Here is a 21,314-nt window from a genome sequence, read left to right as displayed (position 1 = left end):
ACGGCGGCCCTGACGACCTCGCCCACGCACCAGGCCGCGTCCTTGAGGTCGCACCTGATGGAGAGAACCCCGTACACGGACGGCATCTTCATCACGCCGTAGGCGCAATGTGTAGCCGCCATGAACCTGATCAGCGCCGGCCGACCAAGGATCCCGTTGTAGGGTAACAGGGTGTGCACCACGTCGAACACGATGTGTTCGGTCCTGAACGCCTTCCGGGACCCGAAGGTCACCGGCAGCGTGATGCGCCCTAGGGGGCGCACGATGCTGGGGTTCACCCCCCGGAACAGGTCGGTGGGCTTCAGCTGCTCCACCGGCAACTAGAGCATCTCCACCAACCTGGTGGACAGGAGGTTGAGCCCTGCTCCGTTGTCCACCAGTACCTTGGTCACCGTCATGTTGCTGATGATCGGTGAAACGACAAAGGGTATTACCCCTGAACCCAGCTGCCGCGCTGGGTGATCGTCAACACTGAAGGTGATCGGCACGTGCGACCACCTCAGCGGCTGCTGCGGCTCCGCGTCCGGCAACAGCGCGCACACATCCCGGGTGAGGCGCTTCACCGCGGCATGGGATGGGAGAGCATAGGCTCCCCCATGAATACAGGCGACGCCGGGAGGCTCCTAGAAGCCCGGCTCGTCACCGCCGGTGCAGTCGGATTCGCGCTGCTCCTCAGCGCGAGCCCTGTCGCGTCCCCGGGGAGGGCGCTCCCTGCCCGCGCGGGCCTGGCCGCGTCCCCCCCCCCCCCCCCGGGGTTTGTCCCTGCCGGCGCCGCCGCCGGCAGGCCTCGGCCCTGCTCTGGGGTGGTTTGGACAATCTCGGGAGAGATGCCCGATGTCGCCGCAATTGAAGCAGGCGCCAGCAGCGCGGCGCTACTCGCGCCGCTGCTTGATCCCCTGCAGGATGCGGCAGTCCTGCGCGTCGTGGGTGGAGTTGCTGTGGATGGGGCAGCGGGGCGCGTCGCCCTGCTAGCCACTAGGCCCCGCCACCCGGCGAGGCCTTCTTCGCAGGCCTCGCGGCAACAGCCCCCGAATCCGCAGCGAGAACCTATTTACCGCTGCGCTTGCAGGAACCCTTCTTCTGCGAACCCTCGCCAGGGCTCGCGGCAGCTTTGGCTGCTAGCTTTGGCGCTAAGCGCCCTTCCTCGGCCATGGTGCACTTGTGCGCCAGGGCGTACAGATCCTGTGTCGTCCGGACCCGGTGCGTGCTCAGCTTCTCGCACATCTTGGGGTCGCGGACGTTGATGGCGAAGGTGTTGACGATGGCAGCCGCCTCTGCCTCCGGAATAGAGTAGGAGAGGTTGGAGAAGCGGTTGACGAAACTCCGCAACTTCTCTCCCGGTTTCTGCACGATGGTGTGCAGCTCCGCCATGGTTCCCGAGCGCTTATAGCCGCCCTGGAACGCGCTCACAAACTGCTCGCACAGGTCAGCCCATGTGGCGATGGACCCGGCGGGCAGGTTAAGCAGCCAGGTTCTCGCTGAGCCTTTCAGGACCATCGAGAACCAATTGGCTCTGACCTTGTTGTCGGCGCCGATGGCATGCATCCCCAACGTGTAGGTCAAGAGGAAATCCTTGGGATTCACGGTCCCGCCGTACGTGCCGAGCGCTGGCGCTAGGAACTTGCGGGGCCATGTCACCCGGCGCAACTCGCGCGTGAACGCGGTGCAGCCGTCCTCGAGGCCCATGGGAGCATCTTCCTTCTCCTGTGGGCATTGGCGCTCTACCTCGCGCCGGCGCTGGTGCTCCAAGCGCTGGCGGAGATCTTCCTGCTGGCGGGCATTCAAGATGCCGCGCGCGTCACCCCGTGCAACCGTGGGTGACATATCCGAGGACCCCTCTGGGTCCCCGTCTCCCTGGCCTCCCTGCGGGGGAGGGTTCCCCCCTTGTCGTGAGGCGCGGGGCGCGTCTCCGCGCTCCAGGTTCTGCCCGCGGCCGGAGCCTGCCGGGACGCCCTCGCCTTGCGGCTGTTGGGCGGCGAGCACGAGGAGCGCGTCCAAATCCTCGCCCCATGTCTCGTGCGCCGGCATGCCCTGCTGCGGTTCATACCGCACCATGACCCGCGCAGCGATGATGGCTTCCGCCGGGGTTCGTGCGGGAGGCAGCCGGTTTCCCGAGCGGCTGCTATCCGCTCTACCTCCGGACGCATCCGGGTGTGCGGGGTGCGAGCCCCCGGGCGTCGCTCGCGACGCGGTATGCTCATAGCGTAGCTGGCGCTGCGTGTCCTCGGCCCGCGACTCAACTCGCTGGCCGGTGCGGGCAGCACCATGCCCGCTCGCGCGGCTGGCCCCATCGCTGGGGGCCGCCGGCCCCTTGAGCCGGTTGTCGGCTGACAGCCAAGGAGGCAGGGGAGGCAGCTGTGATTGCTGCACTCGCGAGGGCTCTTCCAGGCTGGTAGCTTGCCGGGCTGCTTGTGGCTGCTGCCCGGGATGAGACCCTCCCGGGAACCCGGTGACGAGGCCCACGCGTGGTGCAACGGTGGTACCCCGGGTGCCACTGGTGCGACATTACCAGTGGCGGGGTTTTCATATACAAAAACCCCGCCACTGGTGGGTCACCAATTGCGGGTATACCAAAATCCCCGCCACCGGTGGTCTCGTGTACCAGAAACCCTAGGAGGGTCACTAGTGGCGGGAATTTCCATATACCACCCGCTACTGGTGACCCTTGGGGTATATATTTGACATGCGGGACTTAGCGAAATTTCGCATTTCCAGTCCCGCGCGTCCTAACCGACCAGCAGCGGCGACCATCTCTCCCGACGCAGGCGAAGCCCTGCCCGAGCCGCCGGCCGCCATCCTTCCGCTCCCGCCGCTCGCCCTCCGCGCGCCGCCCTTCTCGCCGCCGCCCTTCGCGCGCTGCCGCCTCCCTTCTCCCAAACCCTAGCCGCTCTGAGTAGCTCCGCCGGCGGCTCCGGACGCTTGACGTGGAGCGGGAAGCGGCTGGACGCCACGGCGGCCGGATCGGGATCTGGCGGCCCCCATCGCAGGGGGCGCGGTCGGACTGGGCCGCCGACCCAGCGTCCCCTGCCAACCCCGCGGCCGCCACCCCCACCGCGGCCCCCACCGACGACCTCGCCTCCACCACCACGCCCGCCGCAGACGCCACCAACATGGCCACCGCGACCCCCGCGACCTCCTCCACCGCCGACGCCGCCCCCACCGCGGCCGTCCCCGCCGCCGATACCACCACCGCGGCCCCCCCCCCCCCCCCCGCCGCCGTCACCGCCCCTGCCCAGGTGAGGGTTAGGGTTAGGGTTCAATATTCTGTTAAATGGGTTCAATGTCATGAATTTGCTGTTGTTTAGTGTCAAATTATAGTTCAGTTTGAAGAATTTGGTGTTAAATTGGTTCAATTAGATCAATTTGATGATGTTTAGTGGTAAAATATGGTTCAATTTGATTAATTTGCTGCTAAATGGGTTCAATTTGATCAAATTGCCGCTGCTTAGTGTCAAATTATGGTTTAATTTGATTAATTTGCTGCTAGTTATGGATTTGTTTGATGAAATATGATTGAATGTGATCCCGACCATCGTGTCAGTTGATATGAGGAATGTGGGCCCGGCCATCGTGCCGAGTCGTTGAGAAGGGTTCGGCCATCGTGCCGAGGGGGTATATGTGGGTGGGAGTTTTTTTTATGCAGGTATAAAATTCGGGTAGACTGATTTGTTGTTTTACAGCAATGGTCATGCCGAAATTTTCCGTTTTTTTTAAATTACTTTTATAAGTGTTGGATAGGAACCTCTGGCTCGCATTGAAGAGGTGCCTGAGCAACCACCGGTTGTGGAGGGAGAAGTCGAAGAAGAAGCGGGGGCATCTTCCTCGGGCTCGGAAATTGCCATGAGCGATGGCTTCGAGCATGGCGAAGAAGGAGCTGAGGAGCAGTTGTTCCTTGAAGGAGCCGAGGAGCAACTGCTCCTTGGAGGAGCAGCTAACGAGGAAGAAGCCCAGGGTGCGACGTCTCAAGCTACGGAGCCATGGTGGTGGGGGTGGATTGTTCTGTTGGTTGTTCTGCAGAGTCTGAGTCAGTAGGTTGACCAATTGGGTTTGAGCTTGGATAAAGTCAGCAAATCCGGGAAATCCCCCATTGTTGTTGTTGTCATTGTTGTTGCCTCCAGTATTGCCAGTGTTACGACGGGTGTTGCGGGCAGCCATCTTGCTGGAAAAGGTGAGAGTCGAGATAGATGGATCTATCAGAATAACATACTTCCCATATATGCTAGCAGCATGAAAATAACCATATAACTCCAAATAAAACTTCATTCATGATAACGCAAAGTGATAAAAAAAAATCACGACGTCAAACCGAAGTACTATAGAGGGTTTTATCCTATCAAGGTCATCTTGGATTCCTCCATTTCTTCATAACTTCATTAGTTGGAATCGTCAGCAAACCTTGTTGAACTTTTAGTCATCAATTTGTCATTCTCAACTGATGGGGTAACTCTAATTCTTTTGAAAAGATTTCAAAGTGGGGTAAGACCATGAAAGAATAGATGAGTAGAGAATATGAGAGCTTTCATAGATATATAGTTTTGCAAATAAGTCCTTATGGCTTTTCCAGTACTAGGGTCACGTCCTACAGGCAACATGCGCTCTGATACCATCTGTGGCGACCCAGACCCGTAAGGATCCGGACCTCTGTGTAATCTGTGCTAGTCCCTGGATCAAAAGCTAGCACACACAGTTCCATTGATGAAATACCATACACATGTCTATTACATCGGTTCGAAATACAAATCCAGAGTACTTAATACAAGCCAAGCGGAAGTCCAAATAAAACAAACTGATAAAGAGGGAGTCCCATCAACGCCACAGGCAAGTTGAGTGTAGACTCGCGACTCTGCGTCTTCTTCTTAAGCGTCACTCTCTACACATGATAGGTGTAGGTCAGTACATTGAATGTACTTGCAAGTCACACCTATGTGGTTAGGAGGACTGCATGGAAATGATGAAGGATTTACTAGTTTGGCTACTAGGGTTGTTTTTGCAAAACGCTGCTTTTGGGGTTTAGAATTACTCATAGTACTTTCCTTTAAAAATCTCTAATCCTGGAGTTTTGATAAAAACAGGGTTTGATCAATAGTATGGTCATTCTCTGGATGTTCACTCCACGACCTAGCTATGCGCTCTGGGTCAACTGACACTCACATAGCATCCCTTTTCCCTGACTCATCCTGTGGAATCTTCCATCGAGTCAAAACAATTTTGGGGTTTTTGAAAACAAAACTTGAAGATCTCCACTTCTCCTGACTTAATGACTCAAAGTCGTCCGTAACCAGGGGCATGGCTAATCGATTAGATTGACACTCTCGAGAGGTTTGTACACTTTACCCACTTGACACAATTAGTCCAAAGTGTTGCCTAACGACAAGCGTGCGCAACAGGTAAAGACTGTGACGAAATCTTTCACTAGAAGCCCCCTGATACCTAATTCTGGCACCGCCCGCCCCATATGAGCACATTGGCCCCTCTCCGGATGGCGATACCCAGGTAAGGGTTTCCCGCTAGTTAATCGACCAAGCCAGAGCCCATAATAGCAAGTGGTTGCACAAGAAGCCTTTGGGTACAAGAGAAGATTTGAACTCTTGGATTTCTGGACGGTCCCCACCTTCTCCTGAGCGTGTACCCGTTACGGGGTTACAACACTTGCCAACAACCAACTGGCCTCCATCATACCACTCCATCCAGATAAAACATTTTGGTTTTATTTCGAAAACATTTTTCCAAAAACATACTCGCTCATAAAGAGCACTTAATACTTTTCAATATAGTTTGGGTCCCGGCCCGTTATAATAGTATAGCATGCTTTGGAAAAATGTAAATACATAACCTTTAGTATTTGGTGGCATGGCAATAAATCCTATAAGCAATCTACTAGGAATAACTAAACATGTTGAAAACACATTTGATAAATACTTCATAAAGAAATAAATCTAACATGCATCCCTATGACATTGTAAACAAAATAGCATAAGCAAAAATATAGGTACTACATGATCAATAAGTGTAACTTGCCTGGATCAGAAAAGTTGGTGCGGTCGTCAACTCCCAGGCACTCGTCGCAATCACAGTCCGAATAATCTAACGCGAAGAACGAAGCAACAATAAATGCATAGTTTCAAACATATATCCAAATCCAAATATAACTCCAAAAGAATTTCGAATAAAAGAATGTATCACAAGCAATCAAAAACAGAGCCTCAACTTCATACAAATAATACTATAGTACCAACAAACAAGGTTCTAAAACCTACAGCCAACCCTAGAGTGGCTAAGTCTGAAATACAGTAATCTGCTACTGTTAACAGGTTGCAACTAAGCTTGATAGGTAAAAGGTGCTAAATTATAGAACATGGCATGCAATTTTTTGTATGCTAAAGTACATTACTAAGTTGTACTAACTAACGCAATAGGTTTCAGGTCAATTGGATAAACAGATCAAAAGTTACTGGCTTGCAAAGGTGGCTAGTCAGATTCTGACAGATATAGGATACTAACTTCTACTGAAAAGCTACTGGTGCTAAACTATTCCAATGACAGAGAACTAAACATACGAATCCAGGAATATGATCTACTCTTCCAAACATAATTGGTTTTACGAACTAAGGAGATATGAGGCAGTAGCTATGAACATATGAATGTGGCTACACTAAAACAGAACAGTATAGGATACGAACTGCTGTCGTGCTACTAGTGAAGATGAATTTGAATTGGCCCAACCAGGTAACTATTGTGCAAGAGTGTACCTAAGGTTCTAACTACAGGAAGAATAAACTAAAATGATGCTACGGACAACAAGAAGAACTATCGTGAACTAGTCTACTCGGTAAGAATGGTGCTACAACTTCCTGCCGCGGCGGAGAGGCTGCTATGAATACAGTTTTGCGACGACGATGCAGTGCACGAGATGAACCATCTACGGCTAAGCACTACAGAACAATCATAGAGAAACATACACTACAAAATGGTGAAAACTAGAGCACATCATGGTCATCGTTCTGCTAACAATAGAAGCCTAAATAGGGCTACCTGAAGAACATTCGGTGCAGAGGGAAGATGACATGTTCATACTCCCAGCCTCACTCAAGATGAACGAAAACGAAGAAGGAAGGCTCGGGAAGGTCGAAGAAGAGTTGGAGAAGGATCACGGCGTCGCGGGGAGTCCAACGGTGCGAGCGGCGAGCTCCGGGGTGGTCTCCAGCGGCGGCGTGTCGTGGTTCCGGCGACGGCGTCCTCGGTCGTCGACGTCGGGGGTCCTCCGGCGTGCTTCGGCTTAGCTGCGGTGGCGTCCGAGCTTCGCGGCGGCGCGGGGATCAAGAAGGCGGCGGCAGTTTCGCGAATAAGGCGCCGATTCTCCGGCGATTGCTCGCCGGAGTTGGGCGGCGGCGGCGGCGGATTGGGCGCAGGGAGAGGGAGTGAGCGGGTGGTGAGGGGAGAGGGTGAAGGCGCGCGAGAGAGGGAGTGCGGGGGAACCTTAAAGGAGTCGGGGTCGGCTCCGGCATGAGAGCACGGGCGACGTGGCCGGCGGTTGCCGCTGGGTCGTGGGGTCGTGGGCGCGGGACGGTCTTCGCCCGGGCGAGCGCGGGTGGCGGTTGGCGAGGGCGTGCGCGTGGGCAGGCGCGGGATGGCGCAGGGGTGAGGTGGGGATCGTGGGCATTCATGGAGGTTCGGGAATGGCCTGAGGAGGAAGATGACAGGTGGGGCCCACCTGGCAGTGAGAGAGAAGGGAGAAAAAAATGGGTCCGTCGGATCTGAGATGGATGGCTAGGATTAGAAGATACCCCTTCGGGGTTTTAAGTGAAAGCGTATTTCGCTGAGAGTACGCTTTCCTACGGGGAAAGCGTACTTTCAGAGAAAAAGGAAAAGAATAAAAGAAAAATACTTTTCAGGATCTATAATTCACCTGAAAATCCTTTTAAATCATTTAAAATATCAAATGGGTTCAGAAAAATTCCCAAAAATTCTGTAAAATAATATATTTCATTTAGAGTCCAGGAAAATTATTCCCGCTCAAAAATAAAATAATAAAAATAGTTTTAATGCCTTTAAGCTTTAAATAAATCCAATAAAATCCTAGAATGCATTTTTAAATTCTAGAAAAATCCCAAATCAAATTCTACCAAACTAACACATTCTAAAACACCAATTTAAACACTTTCAATAAAGCATCATAAGGAAACACCAAAATTTTAAGATATGATCAAGGTGATATGCATGAGAAATGAAAAGGTGTGAAGATCCGAAATTGAAAATTTGGGATGTTACATTGTTGTTCAAACTTAAACCTTGAGAAGCACAAGATCCTCACAATTTACAGCTGAGTCCCTCTTAAAAACCTATCTTAATTCTGAATCAATCATTATTTTTTACTTCCTCTCTCACCGTCAAAATCATTTCCACACAACAATCACAACGCCAAATTCTTTCGAGACAAGTCTTACTCAACCCTGATCTTGTAGACATGGTCCAAATCAGACCTCAACCTTTGAATTCCTCATTTTCGGACCCCCAACCCTATTAACTGCAGTCAATTAAGCCCCTCAATCCTTGGAATCATTTTGTGGCTAGAAAGTTGAGGAGTTGGAGTGATAAATTCATTGGGAACATTAAGCTTCAAATCTTAGTGGCCATGGAGATTATTTTCTGGCTTGATGTGGCGATGGAGTCTCACTTGCTGTCGCCGCAAGAAAGAGGTTTGCGAGCTGTTTTGAAGAGAAAGCTTCTTGGTCTTTCTTCGCTAGAGAGAACCATTGCGCGTTAGAAATCAAGGCTTTTGTGGCACAAGGAGGGCGATGCTAACACCCGGTTCATTCATCTCAGCTCGAGTCATAGGAGAAGAAAAAAAATTCATTGCCTCTCATGACAGCGAGGGGTGAGGGGAACAGATCACAAGGATGTTTCGGCAATGGCAGATGATTTCTTTCGCGACCTGCCAAGTTCGGGTGTGGATCGGGCCTTTGGGCTTGACAATTTCCTGGGCTTCGATCATTTTTCGCAGATGGGCCAGGATGAGGAATTATGTGTGGATGAGGTGTGGCGGGTGGTGAAAGAGCTCCCTCCCAATAAATGCTCGAGCCCAGATTGTTTCACATGACGTTTTTTCACCTCTTGTTGGAGCATCATCAATGATGATATCATGGATTGTTTTAAAGGCGTTCCACGATCTTGACTGTCCTGGTTTTGATGTTGTGAATTAGGCGTACATATGTCTGCTTCCAAAAAAACAAGGGGTGAGCTCTATTCGGGACTTCAGGCCCATTAGCCTTATCCATGGGATTGGGAAGCATGTGTCCAAAGTCCTGGCTAATCGCTTGAGTCCCGAGTTGCCCAGACTTGTTGGCGGTCACCAGGTTACTTTCGTTCATGCCGGTGTCTTCATGACAACTTCCACTTGGTTCAGGGCATTGCTCGAAAGCTCAGTAAGTTGCTCAAGCCGTTCGTCTTGCTGAAGCTTCATATTACTAAAGCTTTTGATTCGCTACACTGGGCCTTCCTTTTCGATGTGCTGCGAGTTATGTGCTTTGGCAACAAGTGGTTGGGCTGGGTGGGTGCTCTCCTAGGCTCCGCTTCCACACCTGTGCTCATTAATGGCATGCCCGGCGAGAGTATTTCCCATGGGCAAGGCCTTCGTTAGGGCGATCCCCTATCGCCACTGCTCTTATCTTGGCGATGGATGTGCTCAATTGCTTGCTGCAGAAAGCCGAGTCTTTCGGGCTGTTGGAGAGGCTTTCGGCTCGAGGGCTAGAACAACGCGCCTCCTTCTTTGCAGATGATGCGGTCATCTTCTTCGGACCGGTCGAGCATGAGTTGTTCGCCATGGTTGCTTTGCTCCAAGATTTCGGAGAGGCCTCGGGATTGCATGTTAACTTCCAAAAGACGTCGGCCCATCTCCTCAGATGCTCAGTGGACCAAGGTGACCAAGGTGACTTGGTGGGGCAGGTGCTGGGCTGCGAGGTTGGGGCTTTCCTTGCACTTACTTGGGCCTTCCTCTCGGGGCGTAAGCCATCTACCACTCAGTTACAAGGGTTGGTGGATAGGGTCGCCAACAAGCTGCAAACGTGGTCGGCCCCCATGCTTTCTTCAGGTGGTCGATTGACTCTCGTTCGGTCAACTCTTTGTGCTATGCTGGTGTACTCTATGATGTCTTTAGACCTACCCATGGACCATTGTTGCGGTGGAGAAGATTTGAAGAGGTTTCTTGTGGAAGGGTCGCAAGGATGTTCGGGGAGGACACTGTCTAGTGGCTTGGAGGAGTGTTTGCTCTCCACGAGAGTTTGGTGGACTTGATCTTCCGAATCTTAAAATGTTGGGGATGGCTACAGCGAACGGAGCTGGAAAGGCCTTGGACTGAATTTTAAATAAGCATACCTGACACGTCCAGAGAGCTTTGTGATGCAGCTATGGCGGTGGTTGTTGGAAATGGGCAGGCTACCAAATTCTAGACTGACCCATGGCTCTTGGATCGTGGCCTCAATCCGGTGGTGCCGGTGCTCTTGGATGAGATATCGCTCAAGGCGACCCGGATCTCGTTGGCGGCTACTCTCCATGATCATGGATGGCTGAGGGCCATAATTTAGGCCTGAATTGTCGCATCGAACTTTAGTCGACCTTCTCCATATCTGCAATCTGTTGCACGGGGAGGAATTAACGGACCATAACGATGCTTTCCCCTGGAAGTGGAGCGGCACAGGGGTGTTCACGGCGGCCTCGGCATGCATACACGACGCTTTTCAATGGACGTAAGCTGACACTGGGCGTCCCGGACGTTTGGTACTCGAGGGCTCCGTCCAAATGCAAATTCTTCCTATGGTTGGCCATAAGAAATCGTTGTTGGACAGCAGATAGGTTGAGTAGGAGAGGTCTTCCGCATCTGACGAGATGTCCCTTCTGCGATCAGTAGCAGGAGTCCATTGACCACCTTCTAATTGGATGTGTGTTTGTCAGGCAGATCTGGGCCGCTTTCTTGGGAAGATGGGACCGATTGCATTGGCTCCCATCGGCGGATGACTTGCTTGCTGAGTGGTCGTCGAGACTTCAGGTTGATTCCAAGAAAGAGCGGAAGAACTTGAACACGAGTATCACACTTGTGTGTTGGTGTCTTTGGAAGCACCGGAATGCAATTGTGTTCAATGGAGCCTCGCCGAGAATCGATCAGGTGCCGCGGGTCATCGAGAGAGAAGGCAAGGCATGGTGCTGTGTGGCGTTGTTTAAAGGAATGACTGTTTTAGAGTATTTGTTTTGTACTAGCCCACGGGCATGTAACTGTCGCGGTACAACTTTGGTGCATTCGAGAAAAAAAAATTGATTGAATGTCAAAATTATGTTGTCTTTTCTATAAACTAGCACGATGGCCCGCGCTAAATGCGCGGGCTAGACCTGATGATCATTGTTGTATTATTTTTTTGTACATGTGTGCTGATGACGTACCTCTTTTGATTCTCTGACATACTGTTATACTCCCTCTGTTCACGTTTAAAAAGCCTGCATGGAATTTTATGCGGAACTTTCTCGAAACATTACTTTGGTAATACGACTATTGTGACACAAAAATATATTGTTGTACTCATATTGAAAACTCTACCAATAGTATAACGCATTTATATACACACATTATTATTATTATTATTGTTCATCAAAGTTCGTTAGAAAATTCAACGCGGACCTTATAAATCCGTATGGAGGAGTATAATTCACTGGTATTGGATTCTGTCTATACGTATCTATTCGTCGTATTTGTAATTTTAAAATTGAAGACATGAAATTTGTATACCTAAAAGCAACTCCAACATATTTCCTAAATTTAAGCTCCCAAATTCCTATATGGGGATCCCTTATAAAATATTCTTCCTCTAAATTTGTGTTTTCTCCCGCAGACTCCCTGTCTCACTCCCCATATTTCACTATTCTAGTATTTTTATTCAACCGATTTTCTAAGCTTTCGTGTTTCAAACGACTTCTTCATATAATTTAAATTCATATTATTCAAATCAATTCATTTTATTTATAGCACTGTAATTAACTATATAATGCGGAGTATCATAATGCTTACAATTTAATTTACAGAGTTTTTAATTAGTTGTGTGTCTTTTTACAAAATATTCTACAAAAGCGTACTATCCACAAGCAGCATCGGTTGTTCCCCTTTTCTCACTCTCTCTCTATTCCTTTCCACCATACAGGCTGAGGCTCACTCGATGCTTAAAATCGACCACCGCTGCCACCAGCAAGGCCGTCGGCTCGAAGGCCTTTCCCCATCCCCAACACCGTCGCTGGCTCTCCCATCCCCAACACGGACGCCACCGACTGCCTCAGCCAACGCCGTCGCATCATTCGTTGCCGCTGCGCCAGTCTTGACGCGACTCGGCCACTACCTATGGAACTTATTTCTCGGGCATCGACTGTTTTCTAAGAAAAAAACAGTCGCCTACTGGCTAGCAAAACGGTTTTGCTTTTTGGTGGGATTTTCTAGCGGCCTATCTTTTTTGTGATTGCTCCGTCATGTACTTTTAGTATATAATAGATAGATGTGAATTTTTGTGTGTATTATGTTTACATGTGAAAGCGGAAAAAAAAATTAAGAGCACGGTCACTGTGTATATATGGAGAGAAAAATTACGTAGTGTTACACGGACGAGATCTTGGGACCTTCAGCCCCCGTCAGGAATACTTCCCCTGCTATGCTCTTGCATTCTTTCTGAAACGACCTCCAACGCGACAGGGCTACCACCACTCCTCTCCGCCATCTCCAACGGCAAAGGCCGAGGCATCTCTCCCTCCTCAGCCACCACCTTCACCTTCAGCTCGCCCGGCCCGCCAACCACGTCGGCGCGGCAAACGGGGCAACAGCGGCTCTTCTTCAGCCACGAGTCCACGCACGGCGCGTGGAAGCTGTGCTGGCACCTCGGCAGCCGCCTGCAGCGGTCGCCGGCCTCGAACGCCTCCAGGCACACCGCGCAATCCCCGCCGCTGGCATCGAAGTCGTAGCACGGCAGCGTGTCGAGCTCGTCGGCGGTGAGGACCTTGTTGACTTCCCCGGCGCCGCTGCCGTTCTCTGCCGCGCCACGCTCCTCGGCGTCGTCCATGTCGCGGTCACGCCGCAGAGCCCAGAAGATGACGAGGACGTGGACGAGGAACATCAGCGTGACCCCGGCCGCGAGGGCGGCTATGGAGAGCGCCGCGGAAGGGGAGACCATATCCTATATGCAACTTGAGCGACTAGGCGAGGCACTGAACGAGTGGTCGAAGGCTTTCATGTGTTCGGTTTCCAGACGATCGAGCGTTCGACCATATGCATGGTTCTTGTTCCTTCTGTTGTTTGGCTTTGGATATGGAGATATATAATGCTGAGGTGTTAGGAGAAACCAAAGAGGAGACGACGTCGACGACCTTATATCACCGGCCAGATCATCACTAGCTATGTAAACAACTAAGCGCATTGGTAGAAATGCTGATATGTAAGTACTATATGAATAAAGTACTCGGTGGTGGTGGTTATTGGTTGTATGTTACTGAGTATTTAAGGTTATCTTAGACTCCGTCCGTTTCAAAATGTAGAGTGTAATTGACTGACAAACCTTTTAAAAGTTTTATAGCAAAATGTGTTAGTAAACATTTACAACGTCAAACCAAGATACTATGAAAATATATTTGAAAAAGGATCTAATGATTTTCATTTGGCAGCGTAGATATCGATATTCTTAGTTTAAACATTGGTCAAATTTGAGATCAAGAAAAGTTATACGCTTTTGTTGTCTGTCAAACTTTTTAAATTTCATAGCATAAGTTATCATCTTTATTTAACTTTTTAAATATTTTGCGCAACAAGGTTGGTCAAACTACGATCAACAAAAGTTCTACGCTATATTTTTGCGCAACAAGGTTGGTCAAACTACGATCAACAAAAGTTATATGCTATATTTGGAACCGAAGAAGTATAAAATTCTTTCCAGATTCAATGCGTGCTTCTTGTATCCGTGCGTACGGTACGGTACGGTGGGCTAATGTAACAACAGATTTACGAGTGAATTAATGGTGCAAGTGACAAAACTATGGCCGGCCGGCCAGTAATCCTATTTTAAACCTGCGTAGATCACTAGTTACTTTCATGCATGCCTGTCATGATGCTTGTGTAGCTTCGTCTTGTTTTGTGAGGCATATGCTTAGTTGTCACGTTGAAACTGACTGGAAGGCATGAAGAAGAGACGGGAGGTGGTGAGTTGAAAAGCGACATGATGTGTAGATGTGTATTGTTTCAGTACTTGTGTCTTGCCCCCATTGGAGGTTTCTGGAGTAGCTTGGAGATTGACTGACCGCGCGAGGTCAAAATTATACAAAAAGTGAGCTATACGTAAGCTGATGCGGCCACATTAATTTCGTCTGCATTATAGGCTGTCCGCTTCAACAGCTAGCTTCATGGTGGTCTGTTACAGTGCGAAATTATACCTCATCAGATTTGCAGCCAGACAAATTAGATGAGACGCAAACGAACGGCAAGGTACCAACGACAAGCAAAGGCGGAAACTTTTATTATTATCTTCAGCTGGTCGACAGTACCAGGAGCGAAGCATAAGAGGTTCCTGTCGATCGGGGCTCACATTTGATAATGACAGGGGATAAAATCAGCTTAATTAATCGGCCATGCCAACTAATCCTTGAACCTCTGGTAGTACGCCTCACATCCTAGTAACTTGAGTCCGCTGAAGCATAGGAACAATTCAAAATTATGTACGTACGACATGTAGGATCGCAAAAGTATGACGTGTCATCGTAGGAAAATTGTTAGAAACTACAGTAGTAGCGCCAACAAGCAGCGTCGGTCAGTCAACCGATGAGCATGTGAAGCAGCATGTCGTTGCACGCGTCCATGGCGCCAGGCAGGCACCAGTGCACGCAATCCCGGGACACCTTGAACTTCTCCGGCTGCCAAAGCCGGTACTTGCCCGGGTGCGCGTCCGGCCGCAGCGCCATGGCCTCCGTCGCGTCCATGAGCATCATCCTCACCCCTTTCGCCCTCGCCGCCGTCTCCGCCGCCGCGAACTCCTCCACTTGTATCCGATACATCTCCTTCTGCACCGCATCCATCTCCCACGCATCACTTCGCCGGAACGGCCGGGTCCGGACGCAGTCGCCGTCTCCGTCCCAAGTCCCGTTCTCGTAGTGGGACGGCGAGATCGTGCGCACGACCACCGTCCTGGACCGGCATCCGGGCGCGCCCACGGCCGCCCGGAGCGCGCTCCGGAACGCCAGCCGCAGCGAGTGCCGGAGCGAGAGGTCAGCCACGTCCGGCGCGAGACAGCCGTTGCAGCCGACGAGGCGGCCGCGCTCGTAGAAGACGGACGGGCGGTGGAACCAGCTGCCGGCGGAGATTACAAGGTAGTCGAACCCGCCGGCGTGGGCCGCCCACCCGGGGTCCGGCTCGTCCAGGTAAAGGCTCCACAGGCCCGCCCCGCTGCGCCCACCAAGCCCAGCCCCGTCCGGGTCCGTCTCCACGGCGCTGACGAGGAACGGCGACCAGAAGTCGTGCACGCTGAACCCGTGCCGCTCGTAGCGGTAGATGTAGCTCCCGTTGGCCCACGGCACGGGCCGCTCGGCCCGCGCCAGGAGGCACACCAGCGACTGCATCTGGTTCCGAGCGAGTGAGTCCCCGATGAAGGCCACGGATTTGCCCCTCATCGCGCCGAGGAACCGGGACGCGTCGAAGCGCGGCAGCTCGCATTCCTCCGGACGCCATCGCCAGCGGATGAACCCGAGGTCCGGCTTGCCGTACTTCATGCAGTCGTAGTGGCCGTGGAGCACGGGGCACGTCTCGTTGGTGTACCGCGGGGGGGCGTCCGTGTCCGGCACCCACTTGCCCTTGAATATGTTGCAAGAGTAGTTGCTAATAATAATGCCGCCGCCACGGTGTTCCGTCCGGCTCGTCACCGCCGGCAGCAGCATTAGCGGCGGCACGCGGCCAGGGAGGCTCACGGTCGCGAGGACCACGAGGCACGTCGTGAGGACGGCGGCGGGGAACGCATAGTAAAGCCAGTGCCAGTGGTGGCTGTATTCTGCAATGGACGGGAGCTTAATAATCCCATGAAACTTCACTGGGGTTAACATCCTAGGCTAATAATGAGCCGGTAACGAACCTTAAGATATTACTAGTACTAATTGGTATTTGTACGCGCATCTATGTGCTGTTTCGAGCAATCTTTATATGCAAGATCCTGCCGGAAATGGTAGTCACTATTCATCTTACAGCTGCGATGGTGGAATCCACGCGTGTGTTTATCTGTGTGTTTTCTGGGACGTTTGGGTCGTCAGAAGAGTGTTCTGAATGAACGCGAAATGGAAAGGGCCTCGAGTGCTAAACAGGTGCGCTTGTTCGAGGCCATCAGGAATTGCTACCTGTAAATTCAGCTAGTTGTAGCTCCTCCTTTTTGCCACTCCTCCATGTTTCTTGACTGGCATGTCAAGATCAATGAACTCGGGTTCACCCAGCATTCTACATCTCTAAATTAACGTGTAATGCCTTCACGATATTCTCGAATGAGCATTTCTTTTCCATCAAAATCTGCCACGTTGTTAGTGACACTGTCTCAATCTAGGCCTATCGTAGGCTACTTAAATCTGCTCAATATAATCAGATCACAGCTCCCTTTCAGGCTGGAGGAGAGACCACGTCTCTTGGGATTATTTTCCCTTCGCCCCTTAACCCAGGGTCCAGGCTTAGTCACGAATCACGAGCCAGGAAATTCCATTTTGGGGCAGATTTGGGTTCGCCATGCATCTGGATCAAGAGGAACCTACCATGTTCGTCCAGAGTATACTCTTTTTTCTAAAACTGTCCAGAGTATACTCTGTTTCAGTGTTCCTTGCAGCCTCTGCAAATTCGCATACGGTGGGCTGGACGCTTCCGTGAGCAACATCCAGCCGTATTACTGTCGCAACTTTATCTAGATATACTTGTATTTAGACGCGTTTCATTATGTAGGTACATACATATCTAAGACAAAACCGTAACAAGTAATACGGACGAAGAGAATAAATGAATTGCGAGAGAGAGAGAGAGAGAAAAATATAACAACTTCATTAGAATATAACTTTGTTGCAAATATAAAACTGGCATCATAAATTAGAAAATCAGCAATTCGGTTTTCGACTTAGTATCTATCCATGTGAGCTAGAAAATTATTCTATCCATCGGATCTGGTATTTAACGGTTAAGACTTAATGAGACTGATATCTTTGCTGGGCTACCGATTGGTTTAAGGCCCACCTAAATCCAATACATAACTTATTGATTTACGTAATTGTAGGTGCTATAATTGGGCCATTGATTTACTAGGCTGTTTATATGTTTGTACGGGCCAGCTAGGATGCATGCCCTCACATTTTATTTAGGCACCATTCGTATATAACAGCACGGCCACTAGATTGGATGTTCTTACCGATCAATACTGCAATCCACCAATCGAAAATTTGCGTGGATTTTATGTCTATGTATGGCAACACGCGCATGAAAACATAGGGTGATGAAGCTATATAAGATGGAGCAGAACATGCATGTGCACACCGTCTCACAAAGACCGTATCTTCTCTTTCTATTACTGAGTTGGTGTTTTTTTTAATAATATAGTAATACTTCCTCCGATCCATAATAAGCGTCTTAAATTTTCTACTAACTTAGCAGAAAGTTGTACTGAAGCTAACACTTATTATGGATCGGAGAGAGTAGTATATATGTGAGCCAAAGTAATTAGGAAAAATATCCAATGAAAAGCACCTCTACGGTGCAAACTGTGAAAACTTCATCAAAAAAAGTTCAAGAAATTCTAAAAAAAGTTCATATGTTAGAGAAATGATGTTTTATGTACGCGTAAAATTTCAAGTCCAAATTCAATTGCGTTTGATAGGAGCGGAAAAAAACAAATTCAGCATGAATAGTGGGGCTTCAGTTTTGACACTATTCATTTGTATTCTTTTTTTAATTTTTTCAAATGCATTTGATTTTCAGCTTGAATTTTTGCACATTTGTAGAGCACCACACCTCCACAATATGTCATTTTTATAATAATTTTTGCAAAATTTTATACATGTTTTTTATGGAGTTTGCACCGAATGGGTTTTTTTTAACAGATACGACATATAAAGATGTTTCCCACGCGGGTCACCATGCTAGTTTGATGAATTGTGACTGAAACACATGTGTAAACCTGTCTTGCATTGCGTAGACCAGCGAGATGCCACACGAATACAAAAAAAAGGGCATGCATTAGTGGAGATCGGACCAGAAACTCATAGAGTCGTAATATACACTCTTTTTTTTCTTTTGCAATCTCGTAGAGTCGTACGCCTAGTTATGTCCCTCGTAATTCAACACCCGTGCGGCGGGCGTTAGCGTAACTCGTCCCAAAAACGTGCAGCCATTTAATTTCCACGCCTACATTCCCGTAACAATTTGAGAACCACAGCGCATAAACCAGAAAAGGACCAACGACAGATAGTGTCATCGAACAACTGATGAACGCAGTATCATCTGGAGCAGCATCTCGTTCCACACGTCGATCGGGCCGGGCAGGCACCAGTGCACGCAGTCCTTGTACAGCGTCACGTTCTCGTGCGCCCAGTGGCCGTACCGGCTCGGGTGCCCGTCCGGCCGCAGCAGCATCGCCTCCGTCGTGTCCATCAGCATCAGCCTCCCCTTCCTCTTCTCCGCCGCTTCCGCGAACTCCTCCACCTGCGCCGTGTGGAAGTCGAGGTCCAGCCCGGCCAAGCGCGACGAGCCCGTCCCGTTAACGTACGGCCGGGTCCTCGTGCAGTCGCCGCCCTTGTCCCACTCCCCGCCCTCGAAGTGCGACGTCGGCGACACCGTCCGCACGATCGCCGTCCCGTTGAATCCGCCGCCGGTGAGCGCCCGCAGCGCGGTGCGGAAGGCCATACGCAGCGAGTAGCGCAGCGTGAGGTCCGGGACGCCCGGGACGAGGCAGTAGTGGCAGGCAACCAGGCGGCCGGACTCGTAGAACATGGACGGCCGCGTGAACCAGTTGGCCGCCGAGATGACCACGTAGTCCGTGGAGCTCCACACGCCGGACACCCACGCGTCGTCCGGCTCGTCCAGGTACAGGTTCCACAGCCGCCCGCCGCCGCCGTCGTGCGACGACTGGTTCGCCTTCACGAGGAACGGGGACCAGAAGACGGAGACGGTGAAGTTGTACGACTCGTAGCGCATCGTTCTGAACTGCTGATCCTTCGTCTTGGAGATGTCTTTCGGGTACTCCACCTGCAAAAAAACAACAACAAAATCAATTCCCTCTCTAACTAACTAGTACTAATCAGTTCAGATTTTGACACTGATTTCGGGTAATTGAACTGAAGAATTACCTTGGACAGGAGGCACATGAGGGACTGCATGTGGTTCCTGGCGAGCGAGTCCCCGACGAAGGCCAACGAGCGGCCCCTGACGACGTCTAGGAACCCCGCCGCGTCGAACCGCGGGAGCTCGCATTCCGCCGGCCGCCACCGCCACCGGAGGAACCCGAGGTCCGGCCGGCCGTACTTGATGCAGTTCTGGTGTTCCTGGATCAGCGCGCAGCTCTGGTTCGTGTAGTAGGGCGCCTCATCGTCGGGCACCCACTCGCCCCGGAACATGTCGCATTCCTCGGGCACCCGGGCGACGGCGCGTGTGGGCGCCACCACGGCTGGACGCCAAGGATCTGACGAGATCGAGACGAAGCCGGAGCCGTAGGTAGTGGTGTCAAGGAAAGAAGGGTGGTGGCGCGCGTTGACGAGGAAGAGGACGATGACCAGCACCGGGAGGGACACCGCGGATGGGTTGACGAGCTGAAGCTTCTGCATCGGGGGGCAGCTGATTCAGGGAGATCTGCTCTGCTACGATGTTTCAGATGCAGCAGCTAGCTAGCAATGGTGCGAGCTTGTTTGCGTTTGCAGTTGCAGGAGTGTGACTGAGGGAGTGTCAAGCTAGCGCTAGCGCCTGCAGCTAACGACGGTAAAAGTAGCTACTGCTACTGTCGTGTGTGAGAGATGAGATGGCATCACGTGGAGACGAGACGACGATGGTCTGCCTGTGCCGCGCATGTGATGGATTTGGCAGTTTGGTTTAAGGCAAAAGGACGGCCCGGCTGCTCTGCGCTTTATTTCGAACTTCGTACTGGTCCTGCTCTGCGTGCAAATAGGTCGCCGATCACGTGAAGCCTGTCGAGTGGATGATATACTGTCATGTCAGTGCCGCTCCACTTAAATTTGCTAAGCACTTGGGCAACAGCATCGACCGGAGCAATCCATGCTCAGTTTCCTGCGAGAGCACAGGACAATCCAAATGGTGTTGCAGAACGCGCACGCACGGACAATATGATGGGGGAGGGAGCCGCAGGTGGTGGCCGGCGTGCGTGCTGTGTGCAGATTCTACAGCCCCTTGCCATGAAAATGTCACGTAAAGGGAAGCACCCCCCACACCGTCGTCTTCGCCCCTGGCAATAATGATGGACCAAGGACAGGCCGGTATTGATCCGATCTGAAGAAGCACTTTGGCATTCCGTTTTGGGTTAATTGGGATATATGTCAATGCAATAACTGCATCTATCTAATGTTTAATTAAAGTAGCAGAAATTCTATATCTAGATTTTGCGAAAGTTATGATACGGTCTATATTTGTTTGATCTAAGATAAAGAAAAACAATCAGGAGACTTGATCGCTATGGATACGGAAAGCCTTGAATCCGCGTAGCTATCCAGTACGGAGACACCAATTGGTAATTCTCAGGAGATGTCACGTGAGGCAGATCGAGCTCGACTGCTAAGCACACGGCTGTGATATCTTGGTACCTGCTGATTGGAAACTAATTCGGTAAGGCTAATTTAGGCCTATCCAATTGGAAAGGGAAATAAGAACAAATCCAATCCGAGCATAGCATATCAGCACGAGCAACTCGCTGGATTTTTGCCGCAATCCAATCCACTCCAAACTTCGAACACACCGCCGGAATTTCTCGACGGAATTCAATCCACGTCGCCAGAATTCAATCTACAACGTCAGGATTCTTGGCGGCTCACAGGCGACGCGGTGACGTGGGAGCCGGGAGGGTGCTACCGGTCGGCGGCGGCCGCCGGCTAGGGCAGGACCGAGGAGACGTCGTGACAAACTAAGAGGCGAGAGCTGCCGGGAGGCGGGAGAGGCTCGGCGATGGCCAAAGCGCTGGCAACCAGGCAGGGGACCTACGAGCGGCGTCACGCGGTGGTGCTCGAATCGTGACGCCTGTTAGCCGGCTGCAGAGGAACCCCGGGGCGGCAAAGCGCTGGAAGGAGGCCGGCGA

At 51.1% G+C, this 21,314-nt stretch overlaps 3 protein-coding genes across 3 annotated transcripts; all 3 read right to left on the bottom strand.

The window, feature by feature from the left end:
* Positions 1 to 12,507: 12,507 nt before the first annotated feature.
* Positions 12,508 to 13,292, bottom strand: LOC100834671 (E3 ubiquitin-protein ligase ATL23). The gene has a single exon (XM_003560773.4). It carries the CDS (start codon positions 13,194 to 13,196, stop codon positions 12,651 to 12,653), a length of 546 nt encoding a protein of 181 aa, XP_003560821.1. The 5' UTR covers positions 13,197 to 13,292; the 3' UTR covers positions 12,508 to 12,650.
* A 1,214-nt stretch (positions 13,293 to 14,506) lies between these two features.
* LOC112269907 (protein trichome birefringence-like 19) lies at positions 14,507 to 16,458 on the bottom strand. The gene has a single exon (XM_024457409.1). It carries the CDS (start codon positions 16,099 to 16,101, stop codon positions 14,824 to 14,826), a length of 1,278 nt encoding a protein of 425 aa, XP_024313177.1. The 5' UTR covers positions 16,102 to 16,458; the 3' UTR covers positions 14,507 to 14,823.
* A 1,778-nt stretch (positions 16,459 to 18,236) lies between these two features.
* On the bottom strand, positions 18,237 to 20,098 carry LOC100832533 (protein trichome birefringence-like 21). The gene is made up of 2 exons (XM_024459580.1): positions 19,366 to 20,098; positions 18,237 to 19,264 (listed from the first exon to the last, which is right to left on the bottom strand). The coding sequence occupies exons 1-2, from the start codon at positions 19,837 to 19,839 to the stop codon at positions 18,491 to 18,493; spliced, it is 1,248 nt and encodes a 415-aa protein (XP_024315348.1). The 5' UTR covers positions 19,840 to 20,098; the 3' UTR covers positions 18,237 to 18,490.
* Positions 20,099 to 21,314: the final 1,216 nt, after the last annotated feature.

This window comes from Brachypodium distachyon, chromosome 1, assembly GCF_000005505.3.
Source record: "Brachypodium distachyon strain Bd21 chromosome 1, Brachypodium_distachyon_v3.0, whole genome shotgun sequence".
In the NCBI taxonomy this organism is placed as follows: Eukaryota; Viridiplantae; Streptophyta; class Magnoliopsida; order Poales; family Poaceae; genus Brachypodium; species Brachypodium distachyon.
This window is presented reverse-complemented; position numbering and strand designations above follow the sequence as displayed.